A 19853-nucleotide genomic window follows, 5' to 3' on the forward strand; every position below is an offset into this window, starting at 1 on the left:
GCGTGATCAATAATGCATTCTGTGCTGCTCGACTGGCCCACTTGTCTTTAACATGGAGGCTGAATGAGTGGGTGGCACAGCCGTGAGCAAGATGTATACGGGCTGATTCCTCCCCTCTTCCACTTCCCCCTCTTCCTCTTCCTCCTCCTCTTCCCCCCCTCTACTCTTCCTCCTCCTCCTCCTCTCTCACTGTAGAAGCCTCTTCTAGGCCTCTTCCCTCAAGGTCACTCCAGAGTCCAGTATTGTCCCCTCAGTACACGTGTGGCATTGCGAGCTCAGTACTCTCAGCGCAGAGGCAACGTCCACCTGATACCTCCCTCCAGCACCCCCTTTTGACTGACAGCTGGACGCTCGAGCCTTTCAGCGTCGGCCGATTAGCTGGCCGGCGGGACCGTTTACCCCCTCCTCTCCGACAGCATCACCTCTCGTCGGGTCACACCTGTCTGTCCACAGGTCGGGCCTCCCAGCCCTTGATTGGAGGAGCCAGTTTGGAGGCTCATATATATTTCACCGGGGTAGTGAAGGTTGATACACAGCGGGAGGTTCCAGTGTTCTGGGGTGTCACGGTCTCACATTGCAACATCGATTAGAAGAGTCCGGTGTGCCGTGGTGTCAGAGAAGTGAAGGTTCCTTTATCGTAAAAAGGCCGGTGCAACAGAGGTCGCATCTGTGGCCACAAAACACCAGTCAAACCACCAGCATATGGGAGTCTGTGTTTAATTATAGCAGAATTCCCCAGTGGTGGCTCCTGGTGAGGAATACCTGATGTGCATGCAAATGTGTGTGCAAATTAACTTTGATTTACAGCATCTCTCTCTGATTGCACAGGTGTAAATTAGCATCTACCAAACATGTAGCAGGGTGCAGCACATCAGGTTTCATGTGGCCGCTGCTTGCCGCGGAAAAGAAAAAATATTAATATTTCTCAAGTTGCTTTCTCCACGACAGATATTCAGTGACACCGACGGTAAACATACAGACAGCAGTTGCCTGGAAAAAAGCGTCAAGTGTTGCGTTTTGAAGTGCAACTGCACTCAAGTGCTCAAGATTGCTGTTCCACTGCTGTTACAGTGAAGAGAACTTGGGAGGTACTACTTTGGATTGATCCCCAAAATTGGGGTGACGCGTTAATTCTAAGCCGTCCAGGGGACAGTGCTGGCTTGGCTGTGTCCCTCTCGCCAATTTGCGCTGACATTTACCTGACTTTTAAAATCCCGCCGGTGCGGCTCTGGCTCGTTGCGAATCTTAATTCGCTGGCCCGCCACCCCCCCAAGCCTATGCACCAGGACGTTCCTTTTGGGACCGGAATATCCACAAAGCCGTCCTGCGCTTGTCTGGCAAGCCACGCTCAATTTCCCTGACACAAAGTCTCCTGTGCAGCCTCCGCTGCTAACTTCAGCCATCCGGCGGCAGACAAACACTCCTCCTCCCCCTTTTCATTCCAGAAATAATACTCGCTTTCTTCGCTCTGTATTCAACGCTGAAAACGGACGCTGCTTCAGATGTCACAGCTGAGGAGGGCATTGAAAGGCTCTTGTACGGTGCCCAGGGGTCGGTGTTGTTGAGAGGCAGAGTGCCTGAGAGGGAACACAAATAGAAAAGAATCCCACAAAGTGTTTGTGGACAGATGGGCTACCGAGCCACAGGAGAATGAGTGTTCTCTTCTTCACAGACTCCTTATAGTGCGTTTTTAATGAATATCAAGCCACTGGCCGAATTCACATGTTGTTGTTAGACGCACTGTACTTAAATTCACCTCAAATTCACCTCCTGTACACTTCCCCTTTCTTTGTCACGTACAAATGACACATTTCCTTTGGGATGAATAAAGTACTTCTTATTCTTATTCTTCCATACTGACTAATAAATTAGATTTATGAACTATGTAATAGAAGCACAGAGTATGTAGTTGAACCAAATATCTTCCCAAAAACACGGCACCTGAAAACATCTGTAATAATGTACCCAATACTGTGTTTTGCAGTATTTTCCATCAAACGTTCAACAACCCTCTCACCACCTAACATCCTGTCAGTTCCCAACTCTTTAATATATTTCCTCCTCCCTGCTGGAATAAAGCGCTTGCGAGGCACAGCACAGCCGAGTGTGGAAAAACAATCTGGGGACGTGAAACAGGCTGTGACAGGGAAGGCTTTGCCACTGCTGGGGTGCAAAGGAGAGCGCTGAGGGCGGGCGACATGGGAATCGGTGTAAACGGCACGCCATTGGCCCACAGGAGTTGGAGGCAATCACAGCAACAGAGCAACACGCTGGAACCATCCAGCGGAGACGGCCTAATCCTGTCTCCTGCACATCAGGGGGGAAGAGCCAGAGATGGTGTGTGTGGGTGTGTGTGTGTGTGTGTGTGTGTGTGTGTGTGTGTGTGTGTGTGTGTGTGGAAATAATGAAGCATGAAAGGGTGGTGGTGGGGAGGGGTTGTGCATGGTGAATGAGGACTGTGCGATTGTATGTCTCTTCTACCCATATGTGCAGTAGTGGTGTGTGTGTGTGTGTGTGTTTTCTGTCTGTGTGTGTTATGTGTTTTGTGTGTGTGTTCTGCGTGTGTTCTGTGTGTCTGTGTGTCTGTGTGTCTGTCTGTGTCTGCGTGTGTGTGTGTGTGTGTGTGTGTGTGTGTGTGTGCATCTGTGTCTACGTGTCCACGTGCCCATACACACCATCCAGGCTTCATGCACACAACTCTTACAGATGGCCCGCCAGCCTCAGAAACAGATGGAAGTGGGGCGGGGGAGGGGGGGGGTGTTGTTTGGGAGTGACGGGGCAGAAATGTCAACAGTAAAGAGTTTAACTGTGAACATCTCCTCCCACCAGCCTCCAAGCCACAAGTGGGCCAAATCAAATCCACAAGCCAGCCACTCGAGTAAGATCCACTGCCCCGTAGAATAGAGACAAGCAGAACAGGACGAACTGTGACGGGGAGCGGTGGCGTCGGCCGGCAGTGTCCGGCAGTGTCCCCATCACATGTGACTCCGAGTGCCCACGGGGGACGCCGATTTGATCTCTGGCCCTGACCTTGGCAGTTTCGGGTCTCGCTGTATTTTTCCTGTCGCTCTAGGCTGTCTGTCGTATCCGCGTAAATCCGAAAATATTTAAAAATAGACTATTATGGAGCAGAACGGAATGGCACGTTGAGTAAAATAAAGCAATGACAACTTCCCTTGCCATAGAGGCCGTGAGTGACGCTGCAGTACGACATCAGAGGGGGCCTGCGGTGCTAAGAGGGGCTAGTGCCCAGGAGAGGTGTGTGTGTGTGTGTGTGTGTGTGTGTGTGTGTGTGTGTGTGTGTGTGGAGGGGGGGGGGGTAGTGGACATGGAGCAGAGCCGAGACTGATGTCTCCCATGGACCCTAATGCGATAAACGCTTTCCATGTCTGGCTCCAGCAACAGGGTCGAGAGCAAAAAGGGGGCTGACCATTACGCAAGCATTCAGTTATGCACCAGCTTCATTTTTTTTTTCCCCCTCCGTCAACGCCAGAGCAGAAAAAACGAGCACTCATACCGATGTGTTTTAGCATCGGGCCCTTTGATGCACCTGAGTGCCCTGCTGCACTACAGACTTTCTCTGAAAGACTCCACAGCGGTCAAAGAGGAAGAGGGAGGAAGAAAGGTATGAAAGGGCTAAGAGTCGGCGTCAACACTCCGGTACAACAGGAGTGAGAGAGAAATGGACGTCCCTGGACGACAAAGGCCTGCGCTTTTCTGGCACAGTTTCTCCTCCGCTGTCTTTTCAGGTTTTTTGCCTACAGCTTTCGCTTGTCTTCAAGTTCCGCCCCCACACGTAAGGTCAACAGACCTCACCTTGAAATGTTGCACACGCATCTTTGGCTACATACTGAAGCCACACTTAAGCTTACACTTTAAAACTCTCTGTGTTTGGATATTTGCAGAGATATGCTAAGTAAACAGATGTAGATATTAAAGTGGATGTTACGCTAAACAGATAAATGTGCAGTCGGTTACGCGTTCAGCTCGTTCAGAGACACAGCAACTGCCATATGCAGGGAGACATTTTGCCAAGCAGCTCATTACCTAAATGCATCTGAGGTTTGGTGTCACTGTAAATAAAGACTAATTGTGTTTCTGTGCATGGTGATGGAATTAGAGTGCTTGCTCATTATATTCAGGCAGTTCCCAGCTCCGGCAGCAGCAACAGATGCTGTGCCTCTGGCACAATCACTGTTTTGAGCTCAGAGATTCCAAATGACAGATGATATCAACAACAGATAGGATCAGAAGACAATTACAGTAGGCTGGTAATCTTCGCAGACAGCCATGACCTCTAGGAGGTTAATCACACTATACACAGAGTCTAGTCCATCTCACGACAGCTGGCGAGGCAGCGCTAACTCGGACAGTGTGACGCACGTAGAATTCTAGACATTTGTCCTTCAGAGTAGGTTTACAGCACTTCAACAGAACACAGAGTCATTTCGCACACCTGCTACAATGGTAGAAGACAGCAACGGCAGGGCTGCCACTTGAGGATGACTCCTTAGAAGCAAGCTGTCTTTTCCTGATAGCTCTCAAATGATTACACACTTGTCATTTCTTTAATTAACGCTATGCTAATCTAACGTGTAGTTGAATCACTGGCACAATCACTCTCCGTCCTACAAATACACTGACAACACATAATCACATTTCCCTGGCACTCTCTCTATCCCCCTCTCACTCACCACCTCTCTCGCACTTTCAAACTCTATCAATCTCTCTCTCTCCCTCTCTCTCTCTCTCCTACATATCTACCCACCCACACCCATACCATATATGGGTGGAATAAGATAAGACTTGCTTCCATTAATAATTCATCCTCTCTCTTCAATTTGAAACACATCACAAAGGTTAACATTGCAATTTAGTCTAAGCGCCGGTGAATCCCATTTACACCTTTAAACGCGGCCGACCTGTTCTGTTTCTCAGCAGCCTTTGTAATTAAACCATATTTGCATATTTACATCTGATGACCATGCCTGTGAAAAGGCAAGAGGAGTTGTGTCCTCGGGCTCTGAACACAGTTTCCCTCTGTGCTATTTATATCTTTCTTGCACTCTCTCTCTCGGTGTGTGTGTGTGTGTGTGTGCGTGCGTGTGTGTGTGTGTGTGTGTGTTTCTTTTTTGGAAGGATGTACTGAATCAGATAAGCCAACCAGGCACATCCACGGCTGCCTGGAAATCTCGTTGCTGCGAGCAGACATTAATTGGGAGTAATTAAACAAATTGGAGCCACAGCAAATCAACACAACCTCTCTGCCTGCACAGATGCTCTGATTGACCCTGTTTTCGGAGGACACACGGTAAGGTTTGGAAAGTGGAGAACGATTTTAGTGATGTGTGCGTTTTTTTCTTTGTCTTCTTCAACTTTCTTTGTGGCCAACTTATTACTCCAAGGAGTTTAACGAACTATGATCCCTAAAGGTTTCCTCAGGCTACTCAAAGTGAGTTAATTAAGACAATTAATTAAGATACTTTAATAAACATCTATTTAAACTAACTGACATCTTTAGTTTAGAATGTAACCTCCGGTTACGCTCCTTTGAACCAAGTCACATTCATCAACTCAGGAAGTGGGTGAATCACAGGGTTATGAACTTATTGAAGCTATTTAAAGAGAGCTACTGAGGAATAATTCTCACCAGCCACCAGGACCAACAGGGGCTCTTTTAAACAGCTGGGAGTGAGAGGAAATTAGTCATGATAGCAATAAACCATTAGTCATTACAGCCCCAATGTGTTTGAATATATTTGATTCATGACACATTCTGCCAAGGTGGAGATTATACTTGGCAATTAAGTAAGGGCCAAACATGGCAAGAAGACAGGATTGTGTGTTTACTTTTCAGTACCGGTACTTGTGTAGAGGATTCAGACTTAAAATCACAGAATGGTTATTTACCCCTTTATGTACAAACACAAATGTACAACACGCATGCACGCACGCATTCACACACACACACACACACACACACACACACACACATACACACACACACACACACACACACACACACACACACACACACACACACACGCATACACACACAATGAGGGATTAACAGGTACAAATAGAGAAAGAGTGACAGAGAGAGAGGACTTTGTTAATTTCCTGCTGTCATGATTTACTGAGGGTGGTGTGCCCTAATAAAGAGAACTGACTCATTATTTTTCGCTGTGCCTGCTAGAAAAGCCAAACGTGACCTTTCAGCGAAGACGGCTCTCTTGGGAGTAGAAGAGCAGAAGAGTCTAATTCACCTTGTTATGTGCAGGATTGAGGCTGCGCCGAACTGACACGGCGTCAGACATCGACCTGCTTGCTGTTCAGAGAAGCGTGATGGTGCATTAACCACATTCAAAACATGCACGTGAGGATGGTAATAGTGTGTGTGTGTGTGTGGGGGGGGGGTCTGGTCCAATCTATTTCCACATTCTTCATATTGTCTCCATGCCATGACAGCGAACAATCGTTACTGTCCACTGCTATAGAGGGCCACTCACCTTGCACCTAAGAGTAAGGTCACCATTTCAACATGCTCCCCACATCCTCCAAAAGCAGTGCACATTGACTCTTTATAAGCTTGCTAGAAACCCTAGATATCATGTACGTGAGATTTGAAGACCATTTAGTACAGCCTACGTCTTGGGCTCACACTGCTAGTTTTTCATTATGCTGTAGCTCTCAACTGTAAGTAACCTGGATGAACCCAGACGAATGTGCAAATTGGCTCTGAGGATTCACTTGGTGATACTTTGATTCACAGCATTTCCAAAATCACCGCAAACCCAGGAACAAATCACTACCGTCAATCTGGCATGGGGTGGGCATAATACATTTTCAGAAAATTGTTTACAAGAAAGATGCATTTGCTGTATTTCCAAATAGATTAGAATAGGACTCTTGGAAGAGAAGAGTTTAATGGGCCAGTTTAAGTTTGAATTTCACTGCAAGTTATGCCCCCTGGACACCAAGGGGACACCAATTTCCGGACCCACTTTCAATCTCAATGGGTCTGGTGTTAGCCTGGCCCTACTTGGAGAACAAGGTGCTGCTAACACAGCCAAGGTCACGGATTCATCTTCCTGGGAGCACTCCTGCTGATGAGAATGTGTGAGTGGTTTCAGATAACAGTGTCTGATCAATGAATGAAATGCAAATGTGATTGCCAGGGTGGAATTACGATGGATGAGAAACCACTGCAGAGGAACGTGATCAATTCATTAATTTGATTGAACTTCATTTAAACTAACGTGCTTGTTTGAAAACAATATCATGTGATATAATCAAAGCAATTTGCACAAAATGTTACAGCAGAACAAGGATGGCACTGCTTTGGAATGAGTAGGCCTAGTTGTGTACATGATACACTTGAAAAAGCTTTATTTTGAGGGAAACAATTTCCAATATGATTCTGTTTACGGGGCAAAATTTTAATCCCTACAAAGTTAAATGTTTCAGAGGGGATTATATTTTTCTAAGGCTGAGACTTGGAACGTGTATATATGTGTGTGAAAGCTGTTGTGTGTGGGTGTGACATGTACTACTTCACGGTTTGTGTTAAATATATTTGGATATCCGGGCTGGGCTATTGAAGTGTCTCTCTCAAAACTCTCAAACAGAGACTGAGAGAGACATGAAGAGAGAGGCCAAAGAAGAGTGTGTGTTTCTGTTTCTGTTCTGTGTTTGTGTGTGTGTGTGTGTGTGTGTGTGTGTGTGTGTGTGTGTTGTTTGTTTGAGGAGAGGCAGCAAAAGGAGAGCGAGGGAGAGAGAGGGAGAAAGAGAGAGAGGGAGAGAGAGGAGTTATCCATTCAGTTCTCCATGATGTGAGGCTCTGTATGTGTGCTATGCCTCTCTTCTTCTTCTACCCTCAGAGGAGACAGAGAGAGAGAGAGAGGGAGAAAGATGATGGGAGGGAGGAAGGGAGGACGCTCGAGAGGGATGGGCACAGGGGAGAGAAGAAAACACTGGATGAAAGTCTGACCTACTTCCAGGAGTTCGGTCCAGCCCACACCACTGTACAGCAGGAGCGAGCCCTTTGTTTGATAATAAGTGACTCTAGGGGCACCCATCAGTCAGAGGAGGAGGATCCAAAGGCAGCGTCTCTAAAAAGACAAAGAGTAAAGAGACAGGAGAATGACCAACTGAATCTAACAACATAAACATGAATCATGACCAAAAAAAACTGGCCAATAGTAAACACTATCATCCTTGTTTATGTGTTTTAGGCACACTCCCTTGTTGTTTTCATGTGCAACTGTGCTAACAAAGCAGCCTTAAATTGAAACCTTAAATCATGCCCAACTGTCTCAACTTCTGTCGTTAGAAAACGTGTTTCTTTTTTCCAGTCTACGAGAGTACTTTTCATAAATCTCCCCTGCGTGAAATGGCTCTGTGATTGTATTAGCTTGAATTCAAACTAGCTGCCGTCAGAAACACTTGCAGGTGTTGTCAGCGGATTCCTGAGAGGGGCATTATCTTTGGCGTGCAGAGCCAGTGCTGGCACACCTCGCTAAAACCCCTTGTGAAGTGAATAATGTGCACTCGCCCTCCCCTGCCTCGTGATTTGTTGCAGCGTAGCCTATTCACAAGGCTGGAGCTGAGATGATGTGTGCCAAGAACAGGCTTTGCTCTGCGTTACTCTGCTTTTTATTCCTTTATGGACAGGGAATGGATAAGAATATCTTTGTATTTAATCCAAGCAAATCCATGCAACGGTGGGATATCGTAATCAACCAAGGCAGGAAACTTTCCATACAGTCCAAACACCATTACAACAGCTCTACTCCAAAATATTAGTTCAGTTCCTTCTTTGCATACCTATGACGTGCACTGACATCAATCTCAGCAGCACAGTGCAATACATTTTCCACTGAGTTGAATGGAATAAACACAGTCCAGCTTGTCTGTAATAGTTGTCATTATGCTGTGAAGCTGCAGTTCACCTTCAGGTGCTAAAAGTGCCTGTAGGAATTAGTGTGCACTTATCACCAAAATGCGTTGCGCTTTTTTTTTTTACAGTCTACTAACCTACTTTTCGAGACCTCCTTCTCCGTGTGTGTGTGTGTGTGTGTGTGTGTGTGTGTGTGTGTGTGTGTGTGTGTGTGTGTGTGTGTGTGTGTGTGTGTGTGTCTGTGTGTGTGTGTGTGTGTGTGTGTGTGTGTGTGTGTGTCTGTGTGTGTGTGTGTGTGTGTGTGTGTGTGTGTGTGTGTGTGTGTGTGTGTGTGTGTGTGTGTGTGTCTGTGTGTGTGTGTGTGTGTGTGTGTGTGTGTGTGTGTGTGTGTGTGTGTGTCTGTGTGTGTGTGTGTGTGTGTGTGTTTGTGTGTGTGCACGCGCAATCGAGCTATTTAATCAGTGCCACAAGATGCACTTAACAAGAATGCGCGCGAGTGACATGTGGCGCCAGCCATGGCATCCACTTTCGTGTGTACGAGCCCATGGGGGCCCATGCTGAATTTTCTGACCACCGGTCATTTCTCCCGGTCCCATTCACATCTCTCTCTCTCTCTCTCTCTCTCTCTCTCTCTCACACACACACACACACACACACACACAACCTGTCTCATCAATCTTTACTGTCTGAATTATTGGACCCCCTCCACACACACACATACATACATACATACATACATACATACATACATACACACACACAAAACAGGGATGTACCGTTAAAGCAAAGATCCTTAAAACGCCTTTTCACCCGTCTCTGGTTATAGCAAACATCTGCAGCAGGCTTAAGAAATCACATGGCCATGTACTCCACTTTTCCCCACTCCTGTATGGAGACGTTCATGCTCTCCACGTGACGCATGACGACGGCATGAGAATTAAATGCCAGTGACACACTGAACTAAAATCTCTCAGCTACCTCAAATTGCCCTGATTTCTACTCCTCCACTAATGTACTAATCGGATTACACCAGCGGCAGAATTTGGAAACGACACGGATCACGATGCCAATGCTTTTGGTTTTCTTGCATCGCGCAATGTTGGAAGCTAACTTCTCCACGCAATGAATTCTGCCAACCAAACGAGGACTTTGACGAATACGGAAAATTATCTTTTCGCAGTTAGTACTTACAAACTTCTCGCATTTACCATTGGGACTATTTGCGCACTGGGCGTTTGCAACAATGTTCTTGTTATTGTCCTTTACTACAAATTCAAGAGACTCAGGACACCCACGAATTTGTTACTGGTCAACATCAGTATTAGTGATCTGCTGATGTGCGTCATTGGGATTAACTTTACATTTATTTCGTGCATCAAACGAAGATGGATATGGAATTCAGCGACGTGTGTTTGGGACGGTTTCAGCAACAGTCTATTCGGTTAGTTGTTTTCTATCATTTTACGCTTGTCAAATTTCCCAACTAGCTCCTAAGTAGCCTTTTCTATAATCATGGCAGGAAGTCTTCTGTGTTTAGCAGAGAGTCTCACATCACTTTTCCTCGAGAAAATGTTTATCTGGAAGTACGACGTGTTGAAAGTTCATGTAACTTTAGCCATACCACACGCGTGGGTTATCAGTTGCCCTTTCACTTGCGTCGGCTCGGCTGGAGTGTTTGACGCCTAGACAGCTTAGATGTGTACACATTTTAAAAAAGAATGACAGATTTTTAATAACTTAAATGTTGAGTTGAGAAGATTTGTAATATCTTAAATGTTGAGTTGATGTTGTTGTTACATCGATGTCGAACATGTAATAAATCTATATAATAAATCTTCAGCTGCACTGCTTCGCGTGTGAAAAAAATATTGATGAAATAATGGCATAGCAGGTTTATTAACAACAGGGTTGAGGGTGGCTTGCGCATACCTTTGCGAATCAAGACCTTTAATTAAGTGCTGCTCACTTGTAAACTGGTGCGTAACTAGATCCGCCGGACTGGGGAGCGCTCTATCGTATTCCGTCATGCATTAGAGTTAGTGTTGGATGTCACTGACTAAAGAGGCTCGGTGAATTATCTTTTTCTTGTAAGTGATCTCAAATTAACATGTCCAGTTGCGAACTGTACTCTACTACTGCATCGTACGAGGGACGTGTAACCTTTGCTGCGCTGAGACCATCCATGCATGCATGCACGCCCGAATAGGACTACTTTGGCTACACAACTTCTCAGATCGAAAAGGCAATTAAATCTTACTAGGCCATTGTAAATTGTAACCACTTTGAACATCTCAAGAAGCACGTCCGATTTTTACCCCCGAATTATTACTTATTGGTTCGTTAACAGGAATGGAAGAGCACACGTACTTTCTCCCCTATGACCTTTACAGGCAAATAGTCTTTCAGATCCATATCGTGTGTTGTTACGATGTTCTTTATGTGTTGAGATGCAAAATTCAGTAGGTTTATTTACGGCAATGATGTAGCATGAGGCATGTGTTGACGGAAAAGGTGTTTAAAATGTCTGAATCTTTAAATGCTATGTATGTAGTGGCGCACCCTCTCTCTCTATCGCTCTCTCTGACACACAAACACACACGCGCGCGCGCGCGCACACACACACACACACACACACACACACACACACACACACACACACACACACACACACACACACACACACACACACACACACACACACACACACACCTGGGCACGCACAAACGCATTTGTTGAGGCGCGATGCAGCTTGTCTTGCCACCTGGGTAAGATGGATGCTTCTGTTTAGTGCTTCAGCGCAGCATGTGCCATATACCCTCACAAGGTTACACGTCGGTGAAGCTACAGGGCACGCTGTCAATTAGGCTATCTCCTATCCTATGAATAGCCAGATTGCACAAAATGACCATGCTTGTTGTTGCCTCTACATCGTATACACCTGACCGAGTGTGGCAACTAACATGGAAAGCAGAAGTGGGTCAGTGGTACAGTCTGTCTGTTGGCATATTAATGACGTCTGTCTAATGGATGGAACATGGAAGTGCATTTTCTGAACTCACTCTCACTGCGTATTGTTGACACAGTTTAGAGGACTGCATTTCCCATGTTAGAGAGGTACAATCAAATAAAATAAAATCTAAATATTGTATGAAATCTTTCACATACTATGCAAAAATAATCAGATTAAACTGCAGACCATATTGGCTTTTTAAGTCATTCGCTAGAGATGAGATAGGAAACATGGAAATCCGCCTGTGTTTAGCACCTGAGCGGCTGTCTATTCTGAAGTAGGCTACCGTATACACAGCACGCTCTTTCCCGCTCATTCCCGTCACCGTGCACTCCTGTCAGTGGGGTCTGCATGTTCTTGGGTAATTGGTTCATGCTGTCAATACCACTCGGCTCTGCATATCGAGTCTCAAGATGCTACGGCGGATATGGGCACAGGTGCTTAGTGGTAGACCACCCAGAGCTGAGAGAAAGTTTGGAATGAGTTAACTGTGGGTTCCAGTTCAGTGATTGATTTAGTGACAGCACCGCTGAGTTGGGGCCTGGAGGCTTCACTGATGAGATCAGATGCTGGGAAGTTGAGGAAGGAGTAGGGAGTGTGAGGGCTTCGCAGAATCTACTGTATGTGTAAATACAAGTGTGCAGGACTGATAACGTGGGAGATGCATAACACAAGCCAAACTACCCATTGCGCAACATACAATTCCAAGCTGCACATTCATATTGGTGTGAAAGGTACACATCTCAAAAATGGCCTTAAATGGTTTCCTTTGAAAATCCATAACTAACTATAAGTATAACTAACTATCTAAATACCGTATGTATTTCATCATTACTAATATGTCTTTGTTAGAACATAGCTATTCCTAATATTGTACAACAGCGTCGTCTTTGTTATGCTTGCTAAGTATGCTAAATGACTCGCTTTCAGAGAACCATTACAGCTACTAGAGTATTTATAGGCACATTCTGACATGTTATGTTTAAGGTTCACTGCTCTGCTTTAACTATGCACTGACCTGTTCCTTCCCCTGTGTGTACATATTCTCTAGGCATCGTGTCCATCATGACACTCGCGGCTCTGGCTTACGAGCGCTACATTCGGGTGGTGCACGCCAAGGTCGTTGACTTCCCCTGGGCCTGGCGGGCCATCACACACATCTGGCTGTACTCCATCGCCTGGACAGGGGCGCCGCTGCTGGGATGGAACCGCTACACGCTGGAGATCCACCAGCTCGGCTGCTCCCTGGATTGGGCTTCAAAGGACCCAAACGACGCCTCCTTCATCCTCTTGTTCCTGCTTGGGTGCTTCTTTGTTCCGGTGGGAATCATGGCGTACTGTTATGGTAACATCTTGTACACCGTGCGCATGGTAAGGATTGTTTTTTTGGTTGACAAACTGAATACGCATGAGTTGTACAAATGTTACATTACTTACAGCCTATTTTAAGAAGGTGTGAGGCTTTGTTAGTGTTTCAACCATACTCTCATGAAATGTAAACAGAAAAGAAACATTTGTTTCACATGAGAACAGAAGAGTATGCACTGTATAGTAGCAACCAGCACATTCACCTTTGAGCCCTCTTCTGGTCTGGGCAACCAAACTCTTGCCCTGAGTTGATATGCCATTGACCTCCCATCATTTTCATAATATTGACAATGACATATTTTAGGTATTCAGAAGCAGATTCCACACTTATGGTATTCTCATGTGCTGAGAGTGAGATAAAGTAGGTTAACTCCTGTTTCCCCAGGAGATGTGGAAAGGGAAGCTGTGTCTTTGTGTGCAGCAGTATGCCGACAGATTTTTATTTGGCTAAATCCCGTCTATCAGCTCTTGTTGCCTGCATCTCTTTACGATCAAGCTGATTTTTCACACACCTCCAGAAAACATCCCTCTCACTTAAACATCCATACCTCCTCGCTGTACCCTTTCTGATCTTCCTTACTCAACTTCGTACTTGTAACTGGGTCAAGACAAGAGAGGGAGGCGGCAATCATCAGCACATTGACAGGTTTTTATCGAGAGGCCTTGTCGTGCTTCTGCGAATATGTGTTGTGTGGTGGTGGTGGTGGTGGGAGTAAATCAAGGCCAGCATCCACCAACAACAGCCTGTACTTTCCGTGGAGCTTTACAGCTGTGTGGCACTGATCTTATCGGCTATGCAGCCAGTGCCTGGAGGGGCCTCGCCGGAGTCAAGACAAGGCAGCTGGAGGCTATCCAGGACTCACTCAACAGTGGGCTATAGTTAGTGGCACACAAGTGGGGAGAGAGGTTCATGTGCACGTATGCCTGTGTGTCTGGCTGTGTGTGTGTGAGAGAGAGAGTGTGTGTATGTGTGTGTGTGTGTGTGTGTGTGTATGTGTGTCTGTTTGTAGTGTGCATATTTGCATGTGAGCTGACTTGCCAGATGTCTCATATGGTGGCTGCACTAAGCCAGCCTAAGCTTCGTAAAGTATTTACGACGTCCAGGAAAGTAAGCTGCCATTGCATCCACTCAGCAACAGCCGCGGCGCGGTGGGCTCGGCCGCCGACTTCCCCGAATCCCGAAAAGGACGGCATTCAGGCCCGCAGCTGGCCGCCCTGAGTCATCCGTCCGTCCACTTCCACCCGGCCGACGCCGGCTGGTAATCGCAGCGACCGAGAGGCCGGCCCTCTCATTGTGTGCACACAAACTGTGTGCCCGAGCTGCCAAAACACGGCGTGTTTCCAGAGGCGACAGCAGGAAATGGGGCATGGCCTGGTGAGTCAGGAGTCGACTGAGTGGTTCTCTTTGCCGATTGTTTCATCAAGTGTTCAGTGTCACTGAATATAGATGTTGTTTGAGCCGCGGACTTGGACGGCAAATGAGCGGACGTCTCGTTGAGCTTTATCTAAAATGAGAAGGAGCGACTAATAGACCAAAATGGCAAGGGGCAAGCCGACTGAAGGGATGGACTCATTGAAGATAGAAAGATGAATGGATGGTGGGAATGAATGAAAGGCTGGGCTGGATAAATGGCACATGATGATATAACATCACTGAGCACTGGATCTGTGAACAATGACATGGTGATCACTGTTGTGGTTTCAAAGGACGTGGGACGTTTCAGGTTTGATTGGACACTGCAACCCTTATTGGGCCTTAATACTCACATTGGGATAATTCATCATGATGTAGCCATAGAATGTAGCCTACATGATTGCAACATGGCCTTATTCTAAATCTTCATTAGCTCCTAATGTCCTTCATAAGAGATAAAGAAATGTAGACGTTATGTATATTTGGCAGGGTCATACTTGTTCTTATCCATATCGATATAGTTATGCATCCTAAATAACAGTTTGCTTTCAGCGACTTATTCTTTACCAACCGGCTAGTCTGAGTGTTTTTGGCCTCTGCCTTGCAGGGACACATGTGCACTTCACTGATTGACCTTGAACTTGAAATGACTGATTAGTTGTGTCAGGTGTGATTCTCTAGCCCAAAATAAGAGCCTGGGGTAAGACTCTCACTGGAGACTGTACCGTTGAGATATAGAGAAGGTATTTATGTGTGTGCCGTATACCCACAAGTGTATATAATATTACTCGGCTACGTTTGGCATGTCATAGGAACTATGTGTGTGTCCACTGTGTGAGTTACGCGAGGTTATATAAAATTACCTCAGTGGATTTTCCTTGAGCCCGAGGGTGCTTTAGAGGCTCTGCTGTGTGTTCTGATCAAAGAACATTGGAGTGTGAGTCATGCTAGCTTTAAGCAGTATGTTAGACTCCATTAACGCCCCAACCGCACCAGCCACCAGCACAGCACAGCACAGCACACCACTCAACCTCTTTGGTGATCTGGTTCTCTGAAATACTGTATGCTGGCCATTACAGTAAATTGCATACTGCAGCTGCTGATGATTTCTGATTTGACAGAGCATATTGCCATGGACAAAGCTTGTGATCTTGGCCTGATCCATTTTCAGGGAGTACTCCTGAATTCGTGTGTGACTGATATTCTTCCCTGTCACAGATCATGTCAAATGTTTTATATGTTTAATGGTTATGATTATTATAATGTTCCGTAGAGTCAGTAGTGACCTGTGCAGTTAGCTTATCTTTTCAAGCCGTCTCGCATCTATCACAGTTCCAGCCCAGAGGTCAAGTATCTGAAGTATCTGGCTTACCTGGTTCACCTGAGTTATGCCAACATACTTTATTTGTCACATCTAAAAAGATGATGTCAAGACATTTCAAGTAAGGTATTTGAGCTGTGACCAGAGTTGTAGTCAAGACCACCTTTATCGAGTCTAGGATAAGCCCAAGATCAGGACTAGTCGACTAAGTCAAGGCCGTGTCAAAAGAGGTTTGAATCCAAGACGAGTCCAAATGTTGAGATCAAGAGAGAGAGAGAGAGAGAGAGATCAAAAAAACATTCATTCTCTACACTATTTACTTATCTATGTACAATTTGTCTGTGATGTTAGAAATACTATGGCCCCAGCCGTGGCACGGCTGGCTGGGGCACTTGCACCGCACGCCGGCGACCCGGGTTTGATTCCCGCCGTGTGGTCCTTTCCGGATCCCACCCCAGCTCTTTCTCCCACTCGCTTCCTGTCATTCTCTCTACTGTCCTGTCCAATTAAAGGCATATAAAGCCCAAAAAAATAATCTTAAAAAAAAGAAATACTATAATTATATAGCTGTTTAGTGTTCCCTAGCTGAGGTAGTCCCAATTACAATTCAAGCAAACTACAGTTCATCATCGCTGTGTGCAGCCCACAGAATCATAATATACACTTTACAGAAAAAAACAACATTCCAAACATCACAGTGAAACTTGCACTTTTACAAGAAACAGTTAAGGATGAGTTCTTCATTCGTGCCTAGTAATGGGAATGTGTCCCCAAATAGTGTATCCAATATGCCTCTTTTTGTAGCAACAGTTGATATCTGTTGCTACCACCACCCCTGCGTGGAATGTTCACCACTTCAATCCCCATGTACTGTAATTCCCTTGTGTTATGATTATGTCTGGTAAAGTGTCTCGCTTTAGGATATGTGCTTGCATATCCTAGGTTATAACTCATGTTTGTTTTTTTAAACATATTATAAATTGCATGGGCATGTGAGCAGACACACCACCACATACTGTACATAGTCTTGTATGTGATTCTGCCTCCTGCTCTCATGTTTCCCGAACTTGGATGTATAAATGTGTGCCCCTTTATTTTCACTTGAAAGATGAGTTTTGGAAGGCATTCAATTTGCTAATAGGTGGCCAATGTAAATTCCCATCCATAATAGATGGATTTTGAATAAAATAAACATTTCTTCTTCTGAACATGGTCACTTAATCAATGACTCTGTTTTTGAATGGGATCATTTAGAATAAAAAAAAATATTTTTAAGCTCTCTGGACTGGGTCAAGACCAACTAGAATATTTGGCGAGACCAATGTCCGAGACCAAGACAAGTCCAAGTCCAAATACCAGCAAGTCCAAGAAAATGTCTTGAGTCTGGACTGGAGTACTACAATACTGAGTGTAACATTCATAATCATGAAGAATATCATCCAAAATTCACACCACACAGTCCAAGATCAGTGGTTTAATAGCTCTGTTGTGGTCTCTGCAGCTGCGCTCCATTCAGGACCTGCAGACAGTGCAGATCATCAAGATCCTGCGCTACGAGAAGAAGGTGGCCGTTATGTTCCTGCTCATGATCTCCTGCTTCCTGGTGTGCTGGACGCCGTACGCCGTGGTCTCCATGATGGAGGCCTTCGGCAAGAAGAGCGTGGTCTCGCCCACCCTCGCCATCATCCCGTCCTTCTTCGCCAAGTCCAGCACAGCGTACAACCCAGTCATATACATCTTCATGAGTAGAAAGGTATGGAAAACAGCAGTGTAGGAATGTATGCACATCTACTGTATATCATTTCGACAGGTGCTCCTGGATATAGACACAAACGTAGTCAGGGAAAAAGGGAAAAAATCTGCACACTTACTTGCTCCCGGTTTAATGGCAAAGTACAACGTTTCAACCACTCAGGTCTTCGTCAGGTTAGACAGTGTGCGGATATTTTTCCTTTGACTACATCTAGAAAACAGACCATGAAAAACAAAACATGTGTGTGCTCCACAATATATGCAAAGTTTTGTCCAATTTATAATATAATATAATATAATGTAATATAATATATGACTAATTTATGGAAATGTCGCGTGGGCAGGCAGAATTTGCATTTTGCTTTTTTTCGTGTCATCAGAGTAAATTGAGTTGACGCTATATTAGTGAAGCTTAATATCTGTGCTGACATCAGTGTCACCTCCACAGAAAGACTTGTGAAGAACAATTTGTTGTGCATGACTCTGCCTTTTTCATTGGAATAAAATGTGCGACTTTGAAAATTGGTGACACTGGGCCAATTAATGCTACAGTATGTCTCTGTACTGCTTTGTTTATTTGTTCAATTTCATATTCTCAGACGATTTTATACTTTGTTTCTGGCCTTTGTGTTTTTCCTCCTCCAGTTCCGCCGGTGCTTGTGCCAGCTGCTTTGCTCTCGCCTGGTCCGGCTCCAGCACAGCATCAAGGAGCGCCCTCTGGCCAGCGAGGAGCGGCCCATCCGCCCCATCGTCATCTCCCACGGCCGCCCGGACCGGCCCAAAAAGCGGGTGACCTTCAGCTCGTCCTCCATCGTCTTCATCATCGCCAGTAACGACGCGCAGCCGTTCGACGTCCAGTCCAAGTGCGACAGCACCACGGAGGTCAACGTCATCCAGGTGCGTCCGCTGTGACCTGGCCACGGCGGCAAGGCGTGGAAACGTTTCACCCGAGACAAGCACAACAAAAAAAACCCACTCAGCACAGAGATGCTCCTCCACTCACGGAGACAGCACAGTAACATGGACCTCCCCCGTACTCAGCTGGAAACAGCATGTTATACAGTAGGCCATGTTCATATTCAGGTATTTATGACATATCATTCTACTAAACATGTAGCACCGCTAAAACCTTTTTTACTCTGAAGGGCCACCTTTGTTGTGTGTACAGTATAAATATCAAATGTTACACCGAGTTCCTCATCCCTACTCTCTGGCACCCGAGGGGATTACTGTGTTTGTTATGTGAAATCATATTACATGAGGGAAAGGCTATTAATGGGATACTGAATCACGGATTGACTATTGAGATTATATATTGAGTGGATTATTTTATGCAGTACTTTTGTGGCGAGGGAATAAACATATTCTATATGTTGTGATGGATCCAGTATGGACAAAGTATGACTGAGGGAGATGAATTTTGCACATCCTCATAAGGTTCTTCAGCACTCTTTATTGTGTATAGATCTAATAAAGATATCATATTTTTAATCTTCTCATGATTTTGATGTCTTTTATTTTATCAGTTTGGATCACAAAAATGTTTCACAAACACCAGCCAACAATGTCTCCAGCTAACCAAGCTTGACAAATGCAAAAGTCTTTTTCAGTTACATTATGCTGTTACTCATAAACCAACAGAAACCCTTCATAAGCAAACTTTAAAAACACTCGATCAAAAACCAGTTATCAGTTATCAACAACAGTCATATCATTACTAAATACGATTTATTTAATTTGCACAGTTTTTTACATTACCTAGATGCCTGTCTCATTTTCAAAATATTACATGGGCTTGCACCTCCTCCACTGGGTGAATTTGTACAACAGAAGAACAGCAGTGGCAGGGCAACTAGGGCAGCCACCAGGGGAGACTGTGTAGTACGGTGTAGACATAGTTTAGCCAGTTTAAGTTTAACAGTCTTCAGTATGGGCCTCAAATGATTGGAATTGCCTTCCAATTGAAATTAGAGACAGCACCAGCTATCTATCATTTAAAACCACACTGAAGAGATGGGTTAAAAACAATCAAAACTGCACTCATTAATCGATTGATTGATTGATTGATTGATATTGTTTATTTTAGTGT

General features: G+C 45.2%; 1 protein-coding gene across 1 annotated transcript; it reads left to right on the plus strand.

Moving 5' to 3' along the window:
- Positions 1–9874: 9874 nt before the first annotated feature.
- Positions 9875–19259, plus strand: opn3 (opsin 3). The gene is made up of 4 exons (XM_062519042.1): positions 9875–10340; positions 12961–13280; positions 17514–17765; positions 18410–19259. The coding sequence occupies exons 1-4, from the start codon at positions 10022–10024 to the stop codon at positions 18674–18676; spliced, it is 1158 nt and encodes a 385-aa protein (XP_062375026.1). The 5' UTR covers positions 9875–10021; the 3' UTR covers positions 18677–19259.
- Positions 19260–19853: the final 594 nt, after the last annotated feature.

The sequence above is a fragment of the Sardina pilchardus genome, chromosome 18 (assembly GCF_963854185.1).
Source record: "Sardina pilchardus chromosome 18, fSarPil1.1, whole genome shotgun sequence".
Taxonomy (NCBI): Eukaryota; Metazoa; Chordata; class Actinopteri; order Clupeiformes; family Clupeidae; genus Sardina; species Sardina pilchardus.

What these genes read in the sequence shown, in the direction of transcription:
- opn3 (XM_062519042.1), top strand. Translation starts at nt 10,022, where the DNA reads ATGAATTCTGCCAACCAAACGAGGACTTTGACGAATACGGAAAATTAT. An exon ending in TCTTGTACACCGTGCGCATG is followed by an intron (nt 13,281 to 17,513) that starts GTAAGGATTGTT and finishes TGGTCTCTGCAG; the next exon opens with CTGCGCTCCATTCAGGACCT. An exon ending in ACATCTTCATGAGTAGAAAG is followed by an intron (nt 17,766 to 18,409) that starts GTATGGAAAACA and finishes TTCCTCCTCCAG; the next exon opens with TTCCGCCGGTGCTTGTGCCA.